Below are 25,561 nucleotides of genomic sequence, written 5' to 3'. Positions count from 1 at the left end.
TCCCCCCCCCCCCTGGGAAAAATCATGTAAAAACACGTGGTTTTTAGCTTTTTGGGGGATCCCCCCCCCCCCCCCCCCCTGGCGCTCAAGGGGGGGGGGGGTGCAAATTTTCTAATTTTCGAGGGCCCTCCAAAAAAATGTGCTGAAAGTATAAAGCGCATTTTGTCCAATTATGTACTCAAAATTTAGTTTAAAGATCATACGATCATAGTGTTTAGTAACCCCCCCCCCCCCCCCCCCCCCCCCTCCCCACTCCGTGAACAGAGGGATACCATGCGTGTATACGTTCCCCAAATGTCCGGTAAAAGGGTACTTTTCACGCACCGGCTCGTAGTACACAAAAATCCGGCCCGTATTGACTTTACACACCGGACTTAGGGGGGTGTTTTCAAAAGGAGGGAACATGCATATGCGTACCCTAAATAACACTAATCTAATCTATAATGCCGTTACCGTCAGCCGACAAGTGCACAATTTTCTTTTCCCTTTTTTATTGTACGATTTAGAGATACTATAGGGCTCATTATTGGTGACTAGCCTCTTTCCTATTGGTCGCCAGTTTCAACGAGCGCGACTACACGGTCTATTACCGAACGTACCGACACTCGATTCAACTCAGAAACTTAGAAATAGAAGGTGAGCGTCATACTTTTATTAATTTATGGTGATTTCATAGAAGTATCATATTGATCAATGTTGTTCGTTGCTTTTGCTAAAAAATTGATCACAAGTGCAAGGCAGACAAGCGCAAATATCTGGCACCCGGCCCAGTTCAGTTTCGGGGTCAATACCGACTCTGTCCTTCCTTCGCACCCGGAGCTCCGGCGGGATAGGGAAAGGCGCGCCCGTTGCTCGTCTTGGCTGAATCGACCCTTTCCTACTAGAGTAACTAGTATTACCCACAGGGGCGGCGATTTCTTTTCATGACCGGGGGGGGGGACGAAACGCATAATGAGCAAAAAAAAAATTGGGGGGGGGGGAGGGGGGAGAATTTTTTTGAATCATCACCGCTCTTACATGTTACATGCAGGCCCCACGGAACGTTTTTCAAAGTGGGAGGGGGGGGGGGCTAAAGTATTTGCGATCAGAATCAGGTAGAGCAAAGCAAGTGGCGCGTAAATTGGCGTGGGGTCCAGGGGCAAAGCCCGGTGGGGGTCAAGGGGCAGAGCCCCATGAAGCTCAGGGGGCCGTTTCTCGAAACCAACTCCATGACAGTCATATCTTTGTCGGCGACCTACGGAGATGTCATGAAGCGGATAAACCGTAAAGTATTTGCGATCAGAATCAGATAGAGCAAAGCAAGTGGCGCATAAATTGGCGTGGGGTCCAGGGGCAAAGCCCGTTGGGGGTCAAGGGGCAGAGCCCCATGAAGCTCAGGGGGCCGTTTCTCGAAACCAACTCCATGACAGTCATATCTTTGTCGGCGACCTACGGAGATGTCATGAAGCGGATAAACCGTTTCACAAAGCCATGACAGACATGATATCGATATATCGCGATACTAGCAGCTCAAGAACGTAGTCTTTGTCAGGATCCATTTGATTTATCAAGAATAACCCAAAACAAGTTTTGGGGCTAAAATTGTTCCAAAAGAAATATATACATATAAATTCTCCTAAAATAAATAATAAATAGTGTCATTATCATATTTACATCATCAAACAATTTGCATATTTCTGTAAAGATTCTTAAATTGAAGAAAAACCGGTGAGTGTTTTTTTTCGACGGTCGAATCAAAAGTTAGTTGAAGGATACCGTAATGTGATAGTTTATCAATACGTACTTTTTTGTTTATTGTGACGAGGAATTTTAGGCAACATGTCTTTTCTCAGCCAGTTTTTATTCTAGAGTCTCATAAATACTCGTGATATAATTGATTTGATATTGAAAATATAATTTGGAAGAAGTAATTAGAGAGGGAATAATAATGCACATAGGCCCCAAAGGTATGACGGTATCCTAAGAAAAGACTGGATCAACTATGGAAAACGGTGTGTAACATTCTTACCTCTCTTATTTATATGTTATAGTTTAATGATTTGTGATTTAATGTTTATATTCAGCTTTTTAAAGTTTCTGTATAATTTGTATTCTCACTTTTGTACATTTGCATTTCGCATCCCAGAGAATTACGTACCGAACTCGTCTATATTTTTCTCAAAATGATAGTAAAACTAATCGTCCATTTCGCGGCCCATGGAATGGCAACAAACTGACTTGTGATGGCGCTTTACAGCAATTAAAAAGATATGACAGGTTCGGAGCAGTGACAACTCGCTTGTCGCGGAAGTTGTCGCTCATCTTGGCAAAGACGGCTTCGTGAAACACTTAGCTGACAAGTTGCGTGACAGTGGCGAGATGTCGTTGATCTTGTAGTTATGACGGTTTCGAGGAACGGCCCCCAGAGTTTTTAGGCATTGAATAAGGGTCAGATGAGCATATTTTGATACCTTATTTGTGACACTTGCATGCAGGTCACTAATTGGAGTGGGCCCAGGGGCGAAGCCCTCAGAAGCTCAACGGTTTTAGACATTAAATTACGATCAGATGATCATCCAAGGGCTCGCTTAGGGCCCTGGTGGGGGTAAGGGGGCAGAGCCCCCGGAAGCTCAGAGAAAATCATGCCATTTCAGCAACTTTTGTAAATTAGTCACTGGTATCGAATTAGAAATAAACCACATTTGAATTTTATCGGGGGGGGGGGGAACTGCCCCAAGCCCGAGTGAGTGAGAATAGTGAACGAGAGGGGTGAAGGTGCGGACAGCTACCCCCTCACAGGTTTTGAAGTTTTGTTGTATTACAAATTATATTCCTTAGGAAAACTATAGTATGAAAAGAAACAATTTATATTTTTCACATTCACTTTTCTACATTTTGAACATTTTGAAGGATATGCGAGGGAGCTTAGCTCCCGAGCCAGAAGATTTTTTCATTTGTATATGTCTAAATGCTGCACTCTTCGGTTCTCCAAAGCATAATAGTGTGTTTGCAGTCTTTAGTCAGTATTTGCTGTACATTATTTTTTTTGCACTTTTTCAAATTTTCCGGGGGGGGGGGGGGGGGGGGGTCCCCCCCGTCCTCCCGGGATCGCCGCCCCTGATTACCCAGGCCATGATTATACATAGTCTAGATAGAGTCTATAGATCATCGGCCAGATCATCTAGGCCTACACCGTAAGCCTACTTCAGTCTATGTATAGAGGCAGTCAGAGGAGCCATGGGCCCGTTTCATGAAACCAACACCATGACAGTCATATCTTTGTTGGCGTCCTATTTCACAAAACCATGACATGAGTCATGAGACATGACAGACATGATATTGACATATCGCGATACTATCAGCTAAACTAGATCTAGTCTTTGTCACGATCCATTAGTACATTAGGGCCTAGATTTATCCCGAAATACCCCCAAAACAAGTTTTGGGGTTAAAAGTGTACCAAAAAAAATATAGGTCTACTAGTACTAGACCTAGACCTATGTAGAATCTAGGCCTAGATCTAGGCCTACATTCTCCTAAAATAGTAGACCATGTTTGTTGATATTTAGTGCCTTTTCATGACTTTGAAATTAATAATATTGGTCTAAGAGAAGAGGCAAAACATGCGGGCCGCCATATTGGATTATAATGCATGCCTACATTATAATCCAATATTATTAATTTCAAAGTCATGAAAATGCACTAAATATCAACAAACATGGTCTACAACAACTCCAAATGACAAAATAAACCTAGCCGTGAATTTTTTTGAGCATTTGATAGCCAAAAACTTGAAAATTTTCGTCATTTAAAAAAAAAATCAAAAAAAATCAGCCGATTTTTTTAGTTGATCTTCCGATCCGATACTGATCATAGGTGCGAGGGTGTCGCTCCGATCTTCCGATCCGATCTGAGCCCCAACTTACAGGGTTACATAACACTATCTCTATCTTATCGCATGCTCCCCCCCCCCCCCACTCTCTCTCTCTCTCTCCCTCCCTCTGGCTTTCGCTCACCATATTCTCTCTTTTTCCTTCCCACCATTGACTCTCTCACTTCTACCTTCTACCCCTGGGGCCCTGGCAATCATCCCCCTCTCTCTTCCTCTCCTCCCTCAGTCATATATATCATTTTCAGGAGCTCTTCTCGCTCTCCATCCGTCACATCCAAAGAAACGCAACATTTAGGCAACAGGCATACAACTGATTTTGTACTTTTAATTTATTTTTATGCCTCCGTTACGAAGTAGCCGGAGGCATTATGTTTTCGGGTTGTCCGTCCGTACGTCCCGTTCTCGTGATCGCGTTATCTGAAGAACCGATTGATGGATTCCTGCCAAACTTTGGTCATGTATGTATCTTGCAGAGCCGATGAACTGATTACCGTATTTGCCGGCGTATAGGCCGCAGTATTTTTGGAAGAGAAAATATCAAAAAGTCGGGGTGCGGCCTATGCGGCGAAAGAGTAATTTTTTTTTTTTTTTTTTTTTTTTTTTATAGTTTCGATTTATGGCGCTATGCCTGGCAATGTCTCCCAGCTCAGTAATCAGTGTGTTGACTCACCACTCGGAAACTACAACAACACTAAAATTTGACTGTCATCTTGGTTTGAAAGTAATCTTTCTTATAGATCTCAATATGTAGTTTATAATAATAGTTCCTCAAATTTTTTTCTATAACAAATGGTGTACCACAAGGTACACCACTGGTACCATAGGTACTTTATTGTTTTTAATTAACATTAATGATCTTACACATTCTTCTAAAAACGACATTGTTACTATTATTTGTGACAAGTTTACAAGCACAAATCAGCGCCTTTAACTGCACCTCGATGTTAAATGAAGGTCCTTCCACGCGTGGGTTTTCGGCAGCAAAACAACAACAAAAAAGCAAAAACAAAAAACGTTTTTTTTTTTTTTTTTTTTTTTTTTTTTTTTTTTTTTTAATGTCAAAATCGGGGGTGCGGCCTATGCGGGGGTGCGGCCTTTACGCCGGCAAATACGGTAGATTTTGAGGTCACGAGGTCAAAGGTCAAAGGTCACAGGACTCATTATGTATGCAAAAACAGCTCGTGATCGCGTTATCTGAAGAACCGATTGATGGATTCCTGCCAAACTTTGGTCATGTATGTATCTTGCAGAGCCGATGAACTGATTAGATTTTGGGGTCACGAGGTCAAAGGTCAAAGGTCACAGGGCTCATTATGTATGCAAAAACAGCTCGTGATCGCGTTATCTCAAGAACCGATTGATGGATTCCTGCCAAACTTAGGTCATGTATGTTACTTGCAGAGCCAATGAACTGATTAGATTTTGGGGTCTTGGTCAAGGTCAAAGGTCATGCGGCTCATTATGTATGCAAAAAATAGCTTGTGATCGTATTATCATTAGAACAGATTGATGGATTCCTGCCAAACTTAGATCATGGATGTATCTTGCAGAGCCAATGAACTGAGTAGATTCTTGGGTCATGAGGTCAAAGGTCAAATGTCATGGGCTCATTATGTATGCAAAAATAGCTTGTGAACGCATTCTCATTAGAACTGACAGATGGATTACTATTTAACTCAGGACATCTTGCAGAGCCAATGAACTGAGTACATTTTAGGGTCATGAGGTCAAAGATCAAAGGGTCATATATGTATATGAGAAATTGCTTTTTGGTTTGTAAACTTGCTCTATGACGGAGGCATCATTTTCGACTGCGCGCAGTCGAAGTTCCATCTAGTTTCTTTTGTTTTTTCAATTCCAAAGTTTTCTTAGCGATCATAATCGCTCTTCTTCAAGAAACCATTTCGCCTTCTCTTCGGCCTGCCGTTCTTTCTCCACCTGAAAATAGAAGATATGGAGATAAAATGATAGCCTAAATGGGCATATTTAATAACTCAAGGTTCATTCCCATTGCGCATTTCATGTTATACAATTATCAGCTTTGTTTACCAGAAATGATAATGATGAAAATAAAACATTGCTGTTTTCAATTAAGGGTACTCTGGTTTGCTTACAATAATAATGGCTTGAATGGAAGAAGAAAATGTGAATTAAATTTCAAAATTCCTAAGGAACGTCCACAAAATGCCTATCCATAAGCCTACATGCACGTACATGGCTAATTCAGTTCCACCCCCCCCCCTCCCCAAATGAATAGATAGTCAATGAAATATGACCAATAAGGCAATGAGTAGGTCACCTTCCAAATATTATTGAAACTAAAATGACAGACAAGTGAACAGTATGAGCCTCGTAGTAGATCAATGCTAAGGGATTCATGCTTTATAAAGAATGAGCATCCCAGAGAATTACGTTCCGAAATCATTCATAATTTTCTCAAAATGATATTGAAACTACGGTAATCCTATATTTCGCGGCCCATAGAATAGCAACAAACTGACTTGTGGTGGCGCCTTACACTAGTTTACAGCAATTAAAAAAGATATGACAGGTTTGGAGGAGTGACAACTCACTTGTCGCGGAAGCTGTTGCTTATCTTGGCAAAGACGGCTTTGTCAAACACTTAGCTGACAAGTTGCGCGACAGTGTCGAGATGTCGTTGAACTTGTTGTTATGACGGTTTCGAGAAACAGCCCCCCGATGTATTCTCAGCGAAACAACCGTCGATACCATTATCTGAGACTGAAGCTTTCGGTCTACTCTAAGGCTAGTCTAGATGCTAATGCTACCACTAAGGCATTAGCCTCTGACTATTTGAGTCGTGCACGGCCGTGTGTGTTTTGTAATTGGGTTCTTACAGACAGATATAATTATTGTAGGTATCAACAGAAAGACTAGACGAGACTTTGTTTACCTGCATACCCTGCATTGTTGTTCTATCACTATGAACATGACGGACAAAGAAAGAGGACAAAATATACAATTCCTCATTCTACCCTCAACAATTGCTGTGGTAGACAAAGGAACATCCCTTCACTGCTATTATGTAAAAATGTGTAGAACAGGTGTCACATGCATATTCACCTGTTCTACACATTTTTACATAATAGCAGTGAAGGGATGTTTCTTTGTCTACCACAGCAATTGTTAAAGGGTAGAATGAGGAACTGTATATTTTGTCCTCTTTCTTTGTCCGTCATGTTCATAGTGAATGTGTACAACTGTACATACCCATTTTTGCGATTCTCATGATGAGTCATTTTCAGAAAGTTTCCACTATTTATGTTTACATTTTGCCGGCCTATAAAGGCTATACGGTATACCACAGCTTATAATCATTATAGGATAAACATTCACAACGATTTTAAAATATTTTCTCAAGATGAAGTTAAACTGGAACTTATGGAAGTAGATCTACTCCAATTTGGCTTTAAACTTTTATCACACTTTAGATCTCAATCTACAAGCAACACCATCATGACAAAGAAGGAGCACAACGATCGGATGAATATGAAGAAACCGAGAAGAAGATCTCCTCCGGGTTCATCCTCTTGGTGGGAGAATATACTGCAGTATGACCGGCAATGGACCCAGCGTTGGGGTGTATGTGCTACCAAGGAATCCACCTCAGGACGGCTTCGTCCAGTCATGAAGGTAATAGTAATAGTGGTGGGGTGTATGTGCTACCCAGGAATCCACCTCAGGACGGCTTCGTCCTGTCATGAAGGTAATAGGAATAGCGGTGGGGTGTATGTGCTACTAAGGAATCCACCTCAGGACGGCTTCGTCCAGTCATGAAGGTAATAGGAATAGCGGTGGGGTGTATGTGCTACCAAGGAATCCACCTCAGGACGGCTTCGTCCAGTCATGAAGGTAATAGGAATAGCGGTGGGGTATATGTGCTACCGAGGAATCCACCTCAGGACGGCTTCGTCCAGTCATGAAGGTAATGGTAATATGAAGTTAAATGTGAAAGTAATAGTAATGTGAAGGTTAATGTGAAAGTAATAGTAATGTGAAGGTAAATGTGAAAGTAAATGTGAAAGTAATAGTAATATGAAGGTAATAGCAATATGAAGTTAAATGTGAAAGTAATAGTAATATGAAGGTAATAGCAATATGAAGTTAAATGTGAAGGTAAATGTGAAAGTAATAGTAATATGAAGGTAATAGCAATATGAAGTTAAATGTGAAGGTAAATGTGAAAGTAATAGTAATATGAAGGTAATAGCAATATGAAGTTAAATGTGAAGGTAATAGTAATATGAAGGTAAATGTGAAAGTAAATGTGAAAGTAATAGTAATATGAAGGTAATAGCAATATGAAGTTAAATGTGAAGGTAAATGTGAAAGTAATAGTAATATGAAGGTAAATGTGAAAGTAAATGTGAAGGTAATAGCAATATGAAGGTAATAGCAATATGAAGGTAAATGTAAAATTAATAGTAATATGAAGGTAATAGCAATATGAAGATAAAATTAATATGAAGGTACATTTACACAATGTATTTGAAGGTAATAGTGATAAAAGTAATAGCGATAATAATGAAGGTAATAGTTTACTTGTATACGAATGTCATTCATAGCATTATATTAAAGGGTAATAGTAATAATATGAATGTAATAGTAGTAAGAAGGTAGTGACGATGTTCAGTTAATGCTAATATGACTGCTTGTTTAAAATAAGTCGGTACCGGAATGTAATTCACCACAAATTTGTAGTATTCTGTAGCCTATTTTATTTCTTAGTTAATTTTCTTATATCTTATGTTTTTTAATTCTGAAGGGTCTTGAGATCTCTGGGCATGGCCTTCCGTGGTTCACCATCTTACTGGCGATCCTCTATCAATCTTACCTCTCCAAGAACTCAGTTGTCTTCAATCCGACTGCAAACCTAGTCCTCGGTAAGAAAGGCGTATCCACATTGGGGCTTGAACACATATGAATGTTAATCTCTTTGGAAAATGCCCCATGTGGCAGAATAAAACCATTTTATATATAAAATGAATGGCAAGTGAAGGGGGGGGGGGGGAAGAATAAGAGCTATGCACAACTCAAAGATGCGTCTGAGCATATACATGTATGACATCTGTTTGTGGTAAGAGAAAGATTTTGGACACATTTTATGCTTGTATTAGCTGCCGTGGTTTTTCTTATAGGTGGTTTACTGTCGTGTGTGACAGCGGCTTGAAGGGAAATTTCAGGGGACTGTTGAATCCAGTGAGAGAATATGCATCTATAGTACCACAAAAGGTATGAGTTATGTTGTGATTTGATCTCTCAGAGGTAACAGGTGGAAAAGTAAAGTTGGAGCAAAGAGGAGAGTGGTCTGCCACTTCATCAAAGTGAAATGGATTTATACTTTGTTACCAACTCTTTAAAAATTGTGTCTTTTTCTTTACTTTTATTAATCTGCTTCTATATCATTGTGATTGCCTCTCTCACAGGAATGCTGCTAGACCTGCTCGTCAGCTTCATCTTAAAAGGAACTGTGCGGCGCCCTCGCCCAGCCTTGAACAAGCCAGACATGCTCCTCACCGTCTCCGTTGATAACTACTCCTTCCCCTCAGGCCACTGCACGAGGGCAGGGTTTGTGTTCTATTTCTTCGTAACAACATTCACGTTACCGCTTCTTATGCAATTTCTCCTCTTGCTATGGATGTCCGCTGTTTGCATCTCGCGTGTGCTCCTCGGCCGACACTACTGGAGCGATGTTATATGTGGGACTATCATTGGACTACTTCAGGGCTTGTTTATACAAAGGAACTGGAAAACGTGGGACCTTACAGAGGATTTATGATCTCCAGCCAGCCATTGATATCGTACCTGTCATAAAATGTTGCAATCATAAAAAGTACAGTGTAATATTACCTTCATGAATGTCAGTATTTCATTTTTACCAGAAACAGTTCTGTGATTAGGATTCATGTATGCCATTATTCTTTCAATTTTGTGATAATTAACTTTGTATCAACATGTATGTAACTTTTATACTGTGAAAGGAAATCCATGCAATATTGCAGTATTGTGATGCCCTATGGCATGCTTAGAGAATGACAAAGAAGAGCCATTATCAAATGAGAAGGCCAATGTAATTTAAAAAACTAACAGAGAGATGTATTTTTTGCAAGATTATGCATTAACTTTTTGTAAGAAGGATTCCTGTTTCTGCTAAAGTTAACTTTGATTTCTGGTACACTGCATAATGAAACATGAATATGCTTTTAGTCTTACAAAGTTCCATCTGGGGAAGGGGGCGGAGGCGGAGGGAGGGGGGGGGGGTACTCGCCTAATACAGTATACCTGTATGGTACAGAGAATACAAGCAGCCCGGCTTGTATGCTCTGCACCTATCAGGGTCCATACCAGACCTTTGTGATATGAACTACACTGCCTGCCAGTATATTGAGACGAGCCCTCAAAACCATGCTATTAATGTACAAGGCTCTTAATCAACAGTGTCCAGAATACAACAGTAATTGCCTGGTTCATCACCCCCATACTCACCTTGCACGTCTTTCATCTTTTTCATGGTTGACTGAGCCTCACTCCTAGAAACGTACCAGAGACATTGCTTCCCCTTTGGTTGCTGCAAGGCTGTTGAACAAGCTACCCACCACGCTGAAGACTGCTACATTTCTGGACCAGTTCAAGAAACTTTTGAAGGCCCATTTAATCTGTTTGAGAGCATCAATTGTTATACATGTACATGTATTTTTATATTGGCTCAACTGGTGTTTTTGAAAGTGTTGATTTCATTCTTAAATCCGTCCTTATACTCCGTACGTCATGAAGCAAATTGTGAAGCGCTTTGTAACTGCAAGGAAAAGGCGCTACATGTATATCAAACACTCTTTGGATTCGGTTGCTTGTTTGCAAAAAATTCCATAACATTGCCTAGAGTATGATTTTTATGTCAGAAGTTCCTAGGAATGGCCCCACTTTTTTAATCTTGGCCGTATTCCTGGTAAAGTGCAAATCCCAGATGAAAAATAATTGAAATCACTATTCATCCATAGTCCTTTCGTTTTTTATGAAAATGACCATGATTTGGAGCCTTGAGCCGCATATCCCCATCCAAATCAAATCAGAGTGCCCTACCCCAGTTCCATATGGATGAATAGAAATCTCTTTCATTCCATCCACCATATAAGAACTTCGGTGTAGGCCTAAGCTTCACAAGAAACCCCTAGAAACTAGCTAGAAACAGCCCAAACCCCAAATCAGTGCACAACTGCACAACTAATAAGGCAGGTCTAAGGCATGTGGTAAACCGCCGCAAAAAAGCCACCATGTTTTTGTCAACATTACTTTGTATATTTTGATTTTTATATTGCGAAATCAAATTGAATTGAACGTGTGAGATGAATGGCAAAGGATTTGAATGTGAAGTGCTTTACATTTTTACCTCATAATTTTCCAAATGTCACATCTGAACGAGCCTTAGAGGGCAATCCAACCCTTGTAATAAGTTCATTTGTATGGAAGCAGAAAAATAACAGAAACAGAATGGCAAAAGTTTGAAATGAATCGGACCAATATGAAGTTATGAATGTTTGAAATATGAGATCACTAATAAAGTCTATGCAAATCTCAAATAGGTAGTTCGGTCAGTGGATTGTGACGTAGGACGTTGATAAATCTCCTATTTGCCATGTACAAAAATACCATTAATTTCTGTTTTTCTGGTAAGTTCCTGATGCCTTGGGGCACTACTCAAAAGATATCAGAGATAGAATATTATTATAGGTCTTCTAAAAAGAATGTACCCTCCTGAGAAATGAACTTTTTATAAATTCGAATTTTAGTCAATTTATATGTTGGAACAGATGGGAAAGCAGTCCTGCACTACATCACACCACATTGACATTACCGCTTCAGCCAATTTGAAGTGCCCATACTTATATTGATTACCGGTACAACTTTCTAATATTCAGTCAGATACTCAGATTTAATTGAAACTTTCATCAGTTTGCTTCTCTGAATTTTCTGCTTTCTTTTAGAGTAGATGTCTATTTGGGTTGGGTTTTCCTTTAAGAAGTTACCAGGTACTGTGCAGTTGTGAACGTAAATTGACAAGTGTTACCAAGTATTTTACTCCATAAATAGTCTGATCTGAGCTCCAGTATAGCTGTGAAATGAATGCAATGATGAGTGATGAACTTAACCTTAGATGTGGTCAGTAATGTAAGGCACAAAATAGCTTGCCCAATAATCCTGTGAAATAAAATACATGAACAGTTAACTCTGTACAACTTGAAGCTGTTGGGACCGCAGAAAAAATAGTTTGGGTTAAAATATGCAAAGTTTGACATACCATAGGAAGTGTAAATAACACATTTTTACATAATAGATTAATACCGACTTAGGGAAAATTTGACTTTTGCGACTTCAAGTTATGCAGAGTTAACTGTATTTGTACAAGTTACATGAAGATGGAGACATTAACTCCAACCAACTGTATATACACTAGTAATACTATATAGATCTTTGTACTTGTATCAGTAAATTGTTATTTATGCAATTACCTGCAAAAACCATGAAATTGGTTTTATTCTATTAAATGCAAATCATTTGTAAAAGAAGTGAATCTATTACTCCCTTCATTTTATCTGTGCAATGATCAAGGTGGTGGCAATGTAGCGGCTTAAATCATGTATTGAATGATCATCATGAAATGGAAGTCTACATCTAGCATCACTTTATTAGAAACAGACTTTTTAGAGAGAGAAATGGAGCAAGGAAACTAGAGAAAAAGAAAGGAAAGGAAAGAGTGTATGGAGAAAAGAGAAATTTTACAAAGAAAGAAGAGGAAAAATTGCAAGAGAGAAGAAAGACAGGAGATAAAGGAAAGGACATTTTTTTTAAAGTTAAGAAGAGTAAGAAAAGGAAAGGAAAGGAAAAGAAAAAATATTTATTATAAAAAACGAACATAGCAAAGTAAAATGAGTTTATACAGTGCATTTCACATTTCTGTATCTCAACACATATCCTTTTATACGGTCCTTTGTTCATTGCATCCTCTTTTTTTTCCACCCTGCTTGCCATTCATTTATGTACACATATAATATTAATATTTTTGCTGTAGGGCCTTTATAGATGAAGTTGGAGTTCTTGGGCCCCGTTTCATGGAACTTGTTTTTGATAACTGCCACGTCTCAGACACATCTACTCCTAGCTAATCAAAGTTAAGGATTTCAGTAGATAATAACAGTTATTGTATCTTGTTATTGAAAGCAAGCTTAATGAAACGGTGCCCTGGTCATACACTTGTGGAATTCAAAAAGAACACTAGATTCTTTTTAGAAAGGTTGATTATGTATAAATGTAGTACATGAGAAATAATGTGTACTATAAGGTGTTGGAATCGCTAAAATAAAAAAATTGATTTAGTCGTGCTGAAAGTCACTTGTATGATGGCACATATAAATGGGTGTGTGGGACTACACACATGGGGCATGAAAGTTTGGTCCAAACTGTTTCTCTCCTCATCATATTTCAAATATGAGGGCATTCACACTTCAAGGGACATTTCTTTTGTGATTCTCTTCAAAACTGAAAGGATATAAGTACCAGAAAGCTCATTTCATTTATTTTGTTCATCTTTACTTATACTCAACCTTCTCTAAGCTTCCCTAAAAACAACAGCTTGCTCATCAAAATACAGAGCTCTTCTTTCTTCCCCTCATTCACAAAACCGACCAAAAAATAATACTTCAACTAGGCATTTGGTAAATCCAGTTTCTTTATAATAAAAAAAATAACAACGAAGATACACTGATATCATTCATATTATTAATGACATTTTGAAAATAAATTAACCACTGCACGACACCCAATATTTAATTTCTAAATAATAAGAAAGAACCTTTGACGTAATAATCAAACTACATGTACTATTGCATACATACAACACAATCATAAAATGCTGTTTTATAATTAATAAAAGTGCTGTTGGTAAAAGTCACAAATTTTCCATGTTCTTCATAAACCTACTTAAGATTACTAAGGATAGATAACAACATCCATCACTGCGTTTTGTTCCAGTCATCTTGAATTATGGATAACAAATATTGAAAGGATAAAATATAAAGTGCTGTACATTGGAAATTAGTTATAAATAGCTTTGATATCATGAGACACCTGATAAAACAAAGAAATTCTACTGGTCCAAGCTCTTTATAGTGACTTTTTTTTACCCTGATAAAGCAAGATACATGGAACAGTGAAACCTCTCTTTAGAGACCACTTGTATAGAAAGACCACATCTTTTGTTTCCCTTGAATATGGTTTCTCATTGAAACCTGCACATAAAAACCACCTACCTTTAAGAAGACCACTTTTTCATGTTTCCTTCTTTATAGTGGTCTTTATATACAGGTTTCACTGTAAAAAAAGGAATTGCATTGCCCCAATGTAATTTTCATAATGAGTTTCCACTGTAACATTGGATGTGTCATAGATTCATAATGATTTAAAGTATCCTGACAAGTTTGTTCATGGGCAAGGGTCCCATTATCAGCAAAATGTTTTTGTCATTTATAAGGCCACAATAAATTTGGAAGACAAGTCTTCATACTAAAAAAAAGAAAGAACTAACAATTTCCTTCAACGTTTCAGATTCAGATATAAAACAAAATCCATGCCGATGATCAAATTTAGATTATCATCATGTACAGCCTCATTAACATGATATTTAGTGGATAAATGTCATGGAAAGATTAAAATGGGGGAAAAAAAATCAAAGATAGCATTTATTCTTCAATTCATTGGTATACAATTAGTGATTTAATGCTAATAGTTTTACTGTTTTGTGTTGATGTTTATTTTTCCTTGAATTCATGATCCAACATCGAACATGAAATGAGAAAAATATTGGTCAGTTTTAGATGTTGATCTCTGATTTTTCGAGGTAGTTCCAGTATTTGATATTTCAATAGAGTCTTAATCCAAAGTGGCATAGTGTTAGTCAGTGGGAACTCGTACACATAACTGAACATTGGACTGCCTTGACCGATTCAGCAGACAACATTTGACCAAAATGAAACACCACCATTTGGTAAGGCATTAATCCTCATTACCAGGACCCTCGGAGAGGACCTTAAGCCGTCGGCCGTCTGGTTGCTTACTTGCAATACAAGCATTTACGCTTTCTTAGCAGTCAGGTAAAAAATAACAACCACAACTAGTTAATTGTATTCAACTGGCTTAAAAATAAGATGAGTTTAATTCTCTTCTTAAAGTCAATTTGGGTTCATGAATTTCTAGCATTAATCCCATTGTTCTATGTCTATTTAAAGAGAAAGAAAGAAATTTACAACATACTTTGGTAGAACAGAAAGGCTAAAAAATAAAACTTTCAAAAAAACATCAAATCTTAAATCAAAACCATGCTTCCATCTGTGCTTCATCTTCATTGGGTTATGCCCCATGTTACAAAATAGCAAAAAAGTGAAAAAAAAGGAGTGCATTTTACAAATATTGAATGAAAGACTACCTAGTATGCCTACATTTTATACTCAGTACAATTTATATCGCAATCCTCATGTACATTACGTGGAAATAAAGTTTGTAAAAGTAAGAGAGAAATTTCAGATATATATTTATCAAAGGCCTCATTCTCGATTGATGCTGTATAATGTCTTTAGAAACCATCTGCATAATATTCTGACACAATTATTTTTTAACTTTTCTGTATTTGAAAGCACTCAGATCAAAGAATCCTGGTAGGGTCCTTTTTTTCCTCCCAATTTGCCATTCATACACACATTTTTTTTTTGACATCATGCTAATGATATGATATTTTATAAAAAGTAAACATAAATGGAATGATGTCATAAAATCTCTACAGGGCTACAGGCAGAAACACATTGGAATTCATTTTTACCTCATTTTACCACAATTTTAACAGTATAATAGTACTGATGACAAAAAGATACACATGCACTGTGGTTATGATTCTATTTTTCTTATGCATGGTCTGTTTTTGCAGCACTTCCAAATGATATTTCATTGCAGGAGTTTGAAGAGAATATAAATCCTTATAAATCTTCAAATTAGGAACATATTGGCAAAAATATGACATTGGCTTCCCATGAAAGATTATGTTTTAAACTTTAGTTTTTTTACAATTCAAGTGAATGTATCTCAACTTGGCAAAACATTGATCTACATTTGCCACTCTCCACCCATGTGTTAAATGGGTACCTGGTAGGATGCGAAAGCTAATGTGCTTAGATTAGCAAGTGTGTGCTTGTAAAAATGAGGCCCAGCTGAAAAGCTCCCCAGGGAGTGGAGAATGTGCATACATTGTGTGGGGGTAAGCCTGAATCCGATGACCAGGGTAATAATATGTATATCTGTAAAGCGCTTTGTGAGGGCCTTCGGTCCTGAAAAGCTCTATATAAGAACTAGCTATTATTATTATCATTAATTTCCCACATATATGACTTTTCATTAGAATGATGTAAAAGTGAAAGGAAAAATATCAGTGTTGCCAATTTGAAGAAAGACTTTCATCTAGTCTTCGAAATGATCATCTTCTCTAAAGGGCTCATTTTCAACGTGTAGTAGATGTCTGTAATATGGGTTGACATCCAGCTTGCACTCTGCACAGGGAAATTCTTTGGTAAAGAATGGCTCGTACCTGCAAAATCATAAATACAAAGATATATCAAATTATAAAATCTAATGAGAAAGACATTTATTTTCAAGTTATCAAGGTAACAAGATATTTTTCTTAAAGGGATCTGGTAACTTTGTCTCAGATTCTGAAACAAAATCCTGGATTTAGCTCATGCTGCAATGATAATTATAAACCTTTAGGTCAGTCAGGAACCCAATGATTTTTACAAGCCGATCGCCTGTCTGATTATTAAGATATTTATGATTGGAAATCAAAACAAAATGTTTGCATTTGCCTAACAGTTTTCATAACACTACAGTCTACCTGTATTGGGGAAAACGAGTATGGTAAAACCGGTCACTCAAAGATTTTTACTTTTGAGGCACTTCTTGATCATTTTGAAGCACAATTTTTTATGGCTTCAATGTTACACCATATCACAGACATTGATAACACGTAGGGCCATGCATCTCAGATTCAACGTTGTTAAATGATGCATTTAAAGTTCTATCACTTAAATGTATATATACTTTGGTGGTATTCTAAAAACTCTGTTATCTTCCAACTTTTTATTGGGGGCAATAAAAAAAGGGTGCTGCGTCAAAGGCAAAAATCTCACATTTTGTCAAATGTGAGCAAAGCAAATTTCCATTCAGGCAAACAAGAATTGAGAATGAAAATAATATTGCATTTATAATGGAAATTGAAAATCATTGAAAATTGAGAACTGACAATTTGAAATTTAAATTTAAAATATAAAAATTAAAATTAAATCAAAAATTGAATAGACAGCAAAAGAGAAAAAGATCTCAGAAGAAAACATTGTCAAAGATCACTGAACCACTTACCAGAAATTGACCGCTAGATTTCTCCCTTCCCTTTGATTGGGATAGGACTGTACCTCGTGCCACCAGAACGCTGGCATGAAGAGAATGTCGCCCTCTGTCAGAGTGCAGTTTAAAGGTCGAGCTCCACCAAATTCAGGAAATCTCTGTTCAATGAAACAAGTAATTTTAAAACACAATTTAAGGCAATTTTCATCTGACATGTACCGGTACACACAATGTAATAATCTGGAGGCTTCCTATTTTCAAGTGTATACTTTTTGTTGCCCTCCTTTTCTTGTTCAAATGTGGTTATTTACGAATGTACAATCTGATGTTTTATTCGATGTTCAAGAATAAAATGATTTGAATTGAATTGATTTGGCTTGTTCACATGACTCTGGTATCCAAGGTACATGCTCCAGCAACTTTATTCATCAAAGGTTTCAGGTTTGTGTCAGGGTTAATTGCAACTGGATTTTATGCTAAGTTTAGGGCTAGGTTTAGGTACTACTAGTACTGCCCTACCAAAGGGCACTAGCGCATCCTCTTGGTTTGGAACCCAGAAACTCCCGGTTATAAGACCAATGCTCTATCACTTATCGCCATCACACATCCTAGGTACCAGTCACTAGATTAGATTACAATTCTGCGCTATGCAGTATTATATTCCACATACTAAGAATCTTGCTCTACGATTGGTCTAAAGTAAATCACGTGACGAAAGATAGTTCGCCCATCATTGATGGGAGAAAAAAAGTTTGTTTAAAGTTTGTTTAATTGTATACGTTTGTATACGTATTGCTCTCTTTTAGTGTTCGTACGCGAACTTTCGTCACGTGCGAACTATACGGTCACACTACCATACTGCATACACTGTACGTATCATACACCGTTTGCTAGCTGTTATGAAGACTTGTTGCTCTAAAATGACGGAAGAAGTGAAATGTTTCTGATGTGGAATATAAAGCAAATAATCACCTTTTGGTTTCAGGCGATGGCAAACTATCACTTCCTCAGCGATCTGAATGTATACGCTATCTTTCCTCAGCTTCGCTTCGGGAAGATAGCTACATCCACATCGCCTCGGAAGTGATAGTGTGTCCCATCACCTTCACCAACGGTAATTATATGCTTACACCCTCTCCATTCCAGGGAGCATTCCAGCCAATCACCAAGGGCACGCATGAGCTCATTGATATCCTACCATGTACTCATTGAACGCCTGGGTGGAGAGAAGCAATGAAGATAAAATGCTTTCCTCAGGGATGCAAGATCAAAACACCGCAAAAGTAACCATAGTGTGTAATGTCCCCATCCTTCATGCTTCATCTTCCATTTTCTCTATCTTTCTCTCTCTCTCCCTCTCTTCTAGTCTCTGCTAGAAAGGTCATCGTTTCTTATTATTTCCGATATCTGTAAAAAATTATGCGTATACATTAATGTTAAAGACAACCTTTTTGTTTTGTAGCCTTGGGGGGGGGGGGGCGGCGGTGTAGGATTACCTAAGCATTCTTATACCTTTATTTTTCTATTCATATTGACGAGCACTTTTAACTTTTTTATTTATTTTTTTTATTCTCAAGGGGTCTATAAAATACAATCCATGCTTTTTTAATATCCTCCTCCACTATGTTTTCAAGCCGGACTGTGCCAATCTTAAATGATTTATTTGGATAATTGTATAATTATTGTTTAATATTATATTATTGAATTTGTACATATTGCACATTCATTTGATTATGTTACAATATGTGGAAAAATAAAGGAACCTTGAAACCTTGAAAGTGCCGTGCCAGGGTTCAAAACCATGACCTTTTGCATTCCTAGTCAAGTGATCAAACCACTCAGCTACCACCATGGCCAACTCCGAAGACGTTCATGCAGCAAAGACATTCTTTTTGCTACGATAAATGTGTCTATCACAATGTTGTCAATTACAATCAATTTCAAAGATGTGCATGAGCAATTGTGCTGGAGGTACGGTCCTTCTCAGTAAATCGACCAATATGCATGCCCACAAAATAGAGCACCTGGGGAGTGTTTCACAAAGACTAAGATCAACTTTTAGTTGAACTTAACTATGGCAGGCCATTTATGCACTAGTTGCTATCACCATTGGTCTCTCAATTATGATCTTTAGATAATGTTTTTTCAATCAACAATGAACTATCAAAAAAGGTAAATTCTGAAGATTTGTGACCCCAATTTGTAAGTCCCTTGAGAAACTAATGCCAGGAATGTTAAGAGGAACTAGTGGAATGAACAGCCTGCCATAGTTAAGTCCAACTTAAAGTCGATCTTAGTCTTTGTGAAACACCTCCTAGGTGTGCTGAGATTCAGAGAGGTATATTTGATATAAATGTCACAATAGCACATGGCGTACAACCTACCACTTCACGCTTTAAAGGGGAAGTCCATCCTGATATTAAGTTGGTTATAAGAGAAGCAGAAGAATGAGAGGAACAGGTTGGTGAAAGTTTGAGCAAATTCTGATCAAGAATACGATCGTAATGATTTTTGAAGTTGCGATCAATCAAACACATGCATGAATGATTGAAAATTGAGGGAAAATAAAAGTGTAATGATTTTGTTTAGTACAGAACAAAACTACGTCACATCAGGGACCCGTTTCACAAAGCCTTTTCAATGACAAACGACAAAAATCGGTGACAAAGCTGCTGATAACCAATCAGAAGCAAGGATTTCACTACTCAAGTCACATCTATTCTGTTAGAAATTACTTTATTACCATACTCTACTGATCTCTGAGAAGTGTCTAACTTTTTTTTTTAAGTGGCCCAAACATTGTGGAGCGTGTGTGCAGCGCTTTGTAACTGCAAGGAAAAGGCGCTATATCAAATATCTTTTGGATTGGATTATAACAAAAACTTTCATTTGACACTGATGACAAGTTTTTATGAAACACCCCCTGGACAAAGCTTTACAAACCTGATAATCAGGGTCATGAATGTCCACTGGAGACATCACCATAGAGGTACTATCCATCAGCTTCTTACGCCGGAATCTCTGAGAGCCTGGATCAAAACCTAGCAGAGCCTCAGGAATGTGGGCCTCATAGAGCTGGGTGTTGTTATGAGGTTCAAAGAGTGTCAGCTCCTTCCTGCCTCGCAGCTGAACAAAAAAATAAAAATAAAAAATAAAATAAATGTTTGGTGAATCTACTCAGCCATTAAGCAACACCATACATGTAGCTTATTTCTGAAAATGGATGGGAGGGGGGGCAAGTCATGCATGCACTGATTATGCTGTCGTCTCATTTCACGATTCATCCCTTTTTCTTGTACTGGTATCCCCCTTCTTTTTTGAGGAAAAAGCTCCCTGGCTATGAAAATCTTTACATAATAAGATCCGACAACATTCAGATTATTGAAGAATTTACAATAGCCACTATGAACATGACTGACAAAGAAAGCGGACAAAATATACAGTTCCTCAGGTAGACAAAAGAACATCCCTTCACAGCTATTATGTAAAAAGGTGAATATGCATGTGACACCTGTTCTACACATTTTTACATAATAGCAGTGAAGGGATGTTCCTTTGTCTACCTGAGGAACTGTATATTTTGTCCGCTTTCTTTGTCAGTTATGTTCATAGTGAGCAATACATTCAAAAGTATGCAAAATAAAGAAAATGATTGAGTTCTGAATAGCCATATGAACAATAAATAAACATTTCTATTGCAAGCTTTCTTTTAGGAGAAAAAACCAAAATGGTTCTTGTTGGGGCATTAGACAATTTTTGCGAAATGTCTACACTTTAAAGCCAAACTCACCTCTACTGCCTAGAATGCAATCAAACTTGGATTGTTAAAAATCATAATAAATCAGAACCTGAATCAGGCAGATAACGTTTGTTTAAATTTCCATAACTGACTGATTTTTTTACTGGCACTATGTTTATATACACCTTTCACCTGCACACCTGGGCATCCCTATGTCGCCACACACTTGCACACATCTGCAAGAATCTTCAGCAGTGAAGGAGGCAGATTATTTTGAAGAAGAAGAAGAAGAGATTTCTTCAAATATGTAATGGCAGTCAGATCGTACAGTGAGTGGTACATTTGAACTTTGACCTACATAAACACACCTGACACAGGAAGTTATCAAAGGGGTCAAAGTGAAGTTTTCCAAGAGTGTCGCCGTCGCTGAGCCAGATGTTGAGATGTCGGCGCTCAAGGACATCCTGGATGAAGGCTGGTTCTTCAACGTCCTCCTCCAACTGGGGAAAGTGTGATAGGATGGAGGAATACTCCAGATAGGCCGAGACTCTTGCCTGATCTTCATCTCTGTAAAGAGAATTCAAGGAAATGATAGGAGAAGGGAGTTTAAGGTTCCCCTTTTTTTGTGTGCTACCATTACATTTAATAGTCCTTATTTGAGAGAAGTTAGAACATATGTATATAATTTACAAAATGCAATTTAAATCATTGGGGGTTGGGTCTAAAGCAACTATTTTGCAGAACTATTACAACAACAAAAAATCTTTCAAAGTTTAAAAAGGCTTTTTCAAAATGGAAAAGTGAGATTTCCTTTTAGTTTTATCCTCTAACCTTTTAGAGCCTCCCAGAGTTCTCTTGCTCTGAAAATCTTCAGTGTTATTCTTCTTTTTTCCTTCTATTCACAGAATGATTCAGATCTACATGTATAAACACAATACATGAAATATATGCAGTCTACTGAGATTCTCAAATGTCTAAACTACATGAACATGCAGTTATCTTACCTGGGATCTCTTTGTATCTTCAAACTTCAAGGAACTCTTTCTTTCCAACTTTCACTAATGTTTCTCTGACTTTGAACATTTTTCATTTATTTCTATTCCTTTCCATTACTTTTTTTCATGACACAAACAAATGTTAAAAAGCATTATTGTTTTTGGTTTACATTCTAACAAATTCATAGAGAAAACTAAATTTGAAGCAAGATACATGATTATTTCGTTTACCAAAATACTATTAACCTTTTTTTTGTCTTTGTATCGCTGACATTTTGGATCAGGTCCAAGAACTCTGAGAACTTCAAGTTTTGTGTGGCAGGTCTGACAACAACAAGATCAGGATACAGGAGTTGACTGCTCACTTGCTCAGGAACAGAAAACTGATTGAAATCTTCCCAAAGCGAGGCCGGTTCCACTCCTTCAAAGACACCATCGGGAGCCAGCTTGATGTGGACCATCTTGTCGCCGTACAACTCGCGTAGGTACTCCATGGTCCACTTAGAGAATGCCGGCCAGTTCCTTGCTCCGTTGGGAATCACAACAGGGCGAGATCGCTTCAGGTAGTAGTTGATGAAGTCTTCTTTTGATGGACTAGAAATTCGCTCACACTCGGCCATCGGGGCATTTGACCCACTGTACTTGGTTGCATGATGATTAAAAGCCTCACGTTTGTCATTTTGAAGGCTATCATCAGAATAATGGATATCATCATTGACTGAATCCGAAGGGTTCGATTTCTTGTGGCAATTTTCTTCCTCCGACATGGAGCCACTTTCCCTTTTTATCCCTTTATCTGAACAATAACCACCGTCCTCTTTTCCGCTTGAAAGCTCTGTCATTTCTATACTTTCTGGTAGATAACGCATGTAGAACATCGTGTCTAGAATACCCCGCCTGTGAAGGCCCTCTATATTCAGCCCGCCACTAACATCCACATAAGTAAGGCATTGAATATTGATAAATTCTAACAAGTGTGTTTTAGAGATTGGACCATGATATGCTTCCCCTATCAAGAACGATTTGGGAGGAGGAATCAGGCATGTACGGTCCTTCTTGATCTGTGGAAAGGCAATTACCACATCATTTTCTGACTCAGAGAATGAATTCTTTATTCTCACACGATCATCATTTTGACCAAATGGCTCTTCAATTATACCCACAGTCACTCGAGTTTCGTTCGCAGTGCTCGGTTTGTTGCCATCCCCTGGCCCCGAAACTCCCTGCGTCCTAGCGCGGACCTGCGCTGGAAGAAAAAGCTGCCCGATTTCGTCTGCAATCTCCAGTAAATTACCATTTTTTGAGGGAAACACAGCAATGACGCATTTCTCTGTCACTTCCCTACTGATATCAACAGTTGTTAGTGTCGGCAAAATTCCACCCGCGTCACGGAGGAGAAGAAAAATTGCAAACAATGAGATAAATTTATTTCCAACGGTAGCAGCCGCCATGATTATAACTTTGTGTCACTGCGCAAGCGCAATTGCACAAAGATTAGAGAGCGGTGGCAGCAAACACGTGGCGGCATCTATTCTAGACAGATGCCTGCCATCCACTTGGCGCCGTACTTTGAAAATGATGCCTTAAAATCTGTAATCACGTGGAATTATTAAATACTTACCACTGTTTTTTTGTTGTCTCTTTCAACCTTACAATATAGCCCGAACACAGCCAGCTGTATATGACTTGTCCTAATTTTGATAAGTAATGGCACTACGTACACCCCCTGGATTAGGCCTATACCTTCTACTTGAAATCATCCCGAAATTACAATGAATTCATAAGGTTATTAAATAAACATACGTTGAAAACTATCTCCCCGTGAAATAGAAGAATAATTGTAATATTGATCATTAACAGGGTGGGTGTGGGTCCTAGGCTTTTCTCTTGGGTGGGTGGGGACATGATACTGTGTAAACGATATTGTCTTTATGTTATACCAATATGTTAAGAATTTAATTTGTGATATATCATTTTCTCTCAAGATTTTGTTTTGTATTGTGAACTGGACCCTCGGTACAACAGCTGTGCTGCACTGACACAGCTGAGCAGGGCGATCCATCCAATGTTATTTTCTCATGTTATCATGTATTTTTTTAATATATTTATATGTTTTCATATTGGTAAATCAAATCAAATCAAATCACTCTTTTTCAAAAGGAAAGATTTTAATCACTGTGCAGGATTACCAAAGGGGTTGAAAGAGCATTCCTGACATGGCAACAATGGGCAACATTCTTTGGTTTATTATCGCTAACAGTGCACAGTGGAGCCTCTTCATCCTTGATATTCGAATATTCCTGATGCCCGGCATATCCCTAGAGGGAAAGAGAAGGCGGGGGTTGTGATTTCAAGAGAGGAAAACAACTTCAACACATTACAAGGTAATGCCGGGAAATGGAAATTAAATTTAAACCACCTTTGAAGCCTCCGGAATATGCATGAAGTTAAAATACACTAATAGGCCGAAATGACTTGAGGAAGAAATTAGGTAAAATAATTTCTTTGATAATGTACGCAATTCATGTAGCCTATATCTTGATTAACAGTAATATTCTTCCTAAACCGTTAACTACACTAGGAAGTCTGGATTTATGTTTCTAGGTCGGACACCTGTCAGGAGGGCCAAGTGCCCCCCCCCCCTGCCCCCTCCTTCAAAATACGCTAGTGATACAGTAAACGTTGAAACATTTTCTTTAACGGAATCAACGCAAACTTATAGCAATAAAGAAGAGATTCTGAAACAATTATGATAATTTATATGACTTAGGATTATGGATGAAAACTGTTGAAAACGCTCCACAGAATTGATAATGCTGACTAACTTCGCGTTGAACTCTGTAATAGATTGGAGCATTCGATAATTACCATGGTAACGCCACGCGCTAAAGCTATCGGTTAATTTTATCCCCCCCCCCCCTCCCCCTCCCCATTTTCATTTTTAAAACCCTGGATCCGACTGCATTCAGTAAGAAAGGGACAGGCTTAAAACCAGTAGCATTGTCTTTATAATAGAAAGAGAGAGAGAGAGAGAGAGAGAGAGTGTGTGTGTGTGTGTGAGAGAGAGAGAGAGAGTGAGAGAGAGAGAGAGAGAGAGCACTTGTGTATGATGCTAACTGCATGCACATAAATAGACATATTAATATTAACGGTTTCTTTCCCCAAATAATTATGAATATTTAAAAAGATGACGAAAAATGAAAAAAAATTACAGATGCCTACCAATAATGCGTCAACATAGTAATTAAAAAACGAATGCCTATCAATGAGGCATTAATTATTACATCATCACTATCGATGTTTTTATCGCTTTCTTGATAGGGCTATAAAATAAGATGACGAAACCTAAAATAGTGTGTGATACAAATACAGAGACCAAAGGGCAAGTTGGTTTCGAACCTGGAACCTCCCGGTTACGAGACCACTGCTTTTCCGCTAAGCCATAGCTTTGAATTGTGTAGCTATTGTATGAGGCTGTCGGCAATTATTATGATAGTC

At 38.2% G+C, this 25,561-nt stretch overlaps 2 protein-coding genes across 2 annotated transcripts; one reads left to right on the top strand and one right to left on the bottom strand.

Annotated features, from left to right (window-relative positions):
- Positions 1–577: 577 nt before the first annotated feature.
- On the top strand, positions 578–10,130 carry LOC100888799 (phospholipid phosphatase 6). Its single transcript, XM_030997914.1, has 4 exons — positions 578–636; positions 7,324–7,525; positions 8,658–8,775; positions 9,319–10,130. Exons 2-4 carry the CDS (start codon positions 7,349–7,351, stop codon positions 9,669–9,671), a joined length of 648 nt encoding a protein of 215 aa, XP_030853774.1. The 5' UTR covers positions 578–636; positions 7,324–7,348; the 3' UTR covers positions 9,672–10,130.
- A 5,521-nt stretch (positions 10,131–15,651) lies between these two features.
- LOC100888222 lies at positions 15,652–23,548 on the bottom strand. The gene is made up of 5 exons (XM_003728235.3): positions 22,310–23,548; positions 21,437–21,635; positions 20,273–20,455; positions 17,345–17,487; positions 15,652–16,517 (listed from the first exon to the last, which is right to left on the bottom strand). Exons 1-5 carry the CDS (start codon positions 23,512–23,514, stop codon positions 16,391–16,393), a joined length of 1,857 nt encoding a protein of 618 aa, XP_003728283.2. The 5' UTR covers positions 23,515–23,548; the 3' UTR covers positions 15,652–16,390.
- Between the last annotated feature and the right edge of the window lie 2,013 nt (positions 23,549–25,561).

The sequence above is a fragment of the Strongylocentrotus purpuratus genome, unplaced genomic scaffold (genome assembly GCF_000002235.5).
Source record: "Strongylocentrotus purpuratus isolate Spur 01 unplaced genomic scaffold, Spur_5.0 spur5_scaffold_4, whole genome shotgun sequence".
Classification (NCBI taxonomy): domain Eukaryota; kingdom Metazoa; phylum Echinodermata; class Echinoidea; order Camarodonta; family Strongylocentrotidae; genus Strongylocentrotus; species Strongylocentrotus purpuratus.
Note: the sequence above shows the minus strand (reverse complement) of the source record. Positions and strands in the feature narration are given on the sequence as shown.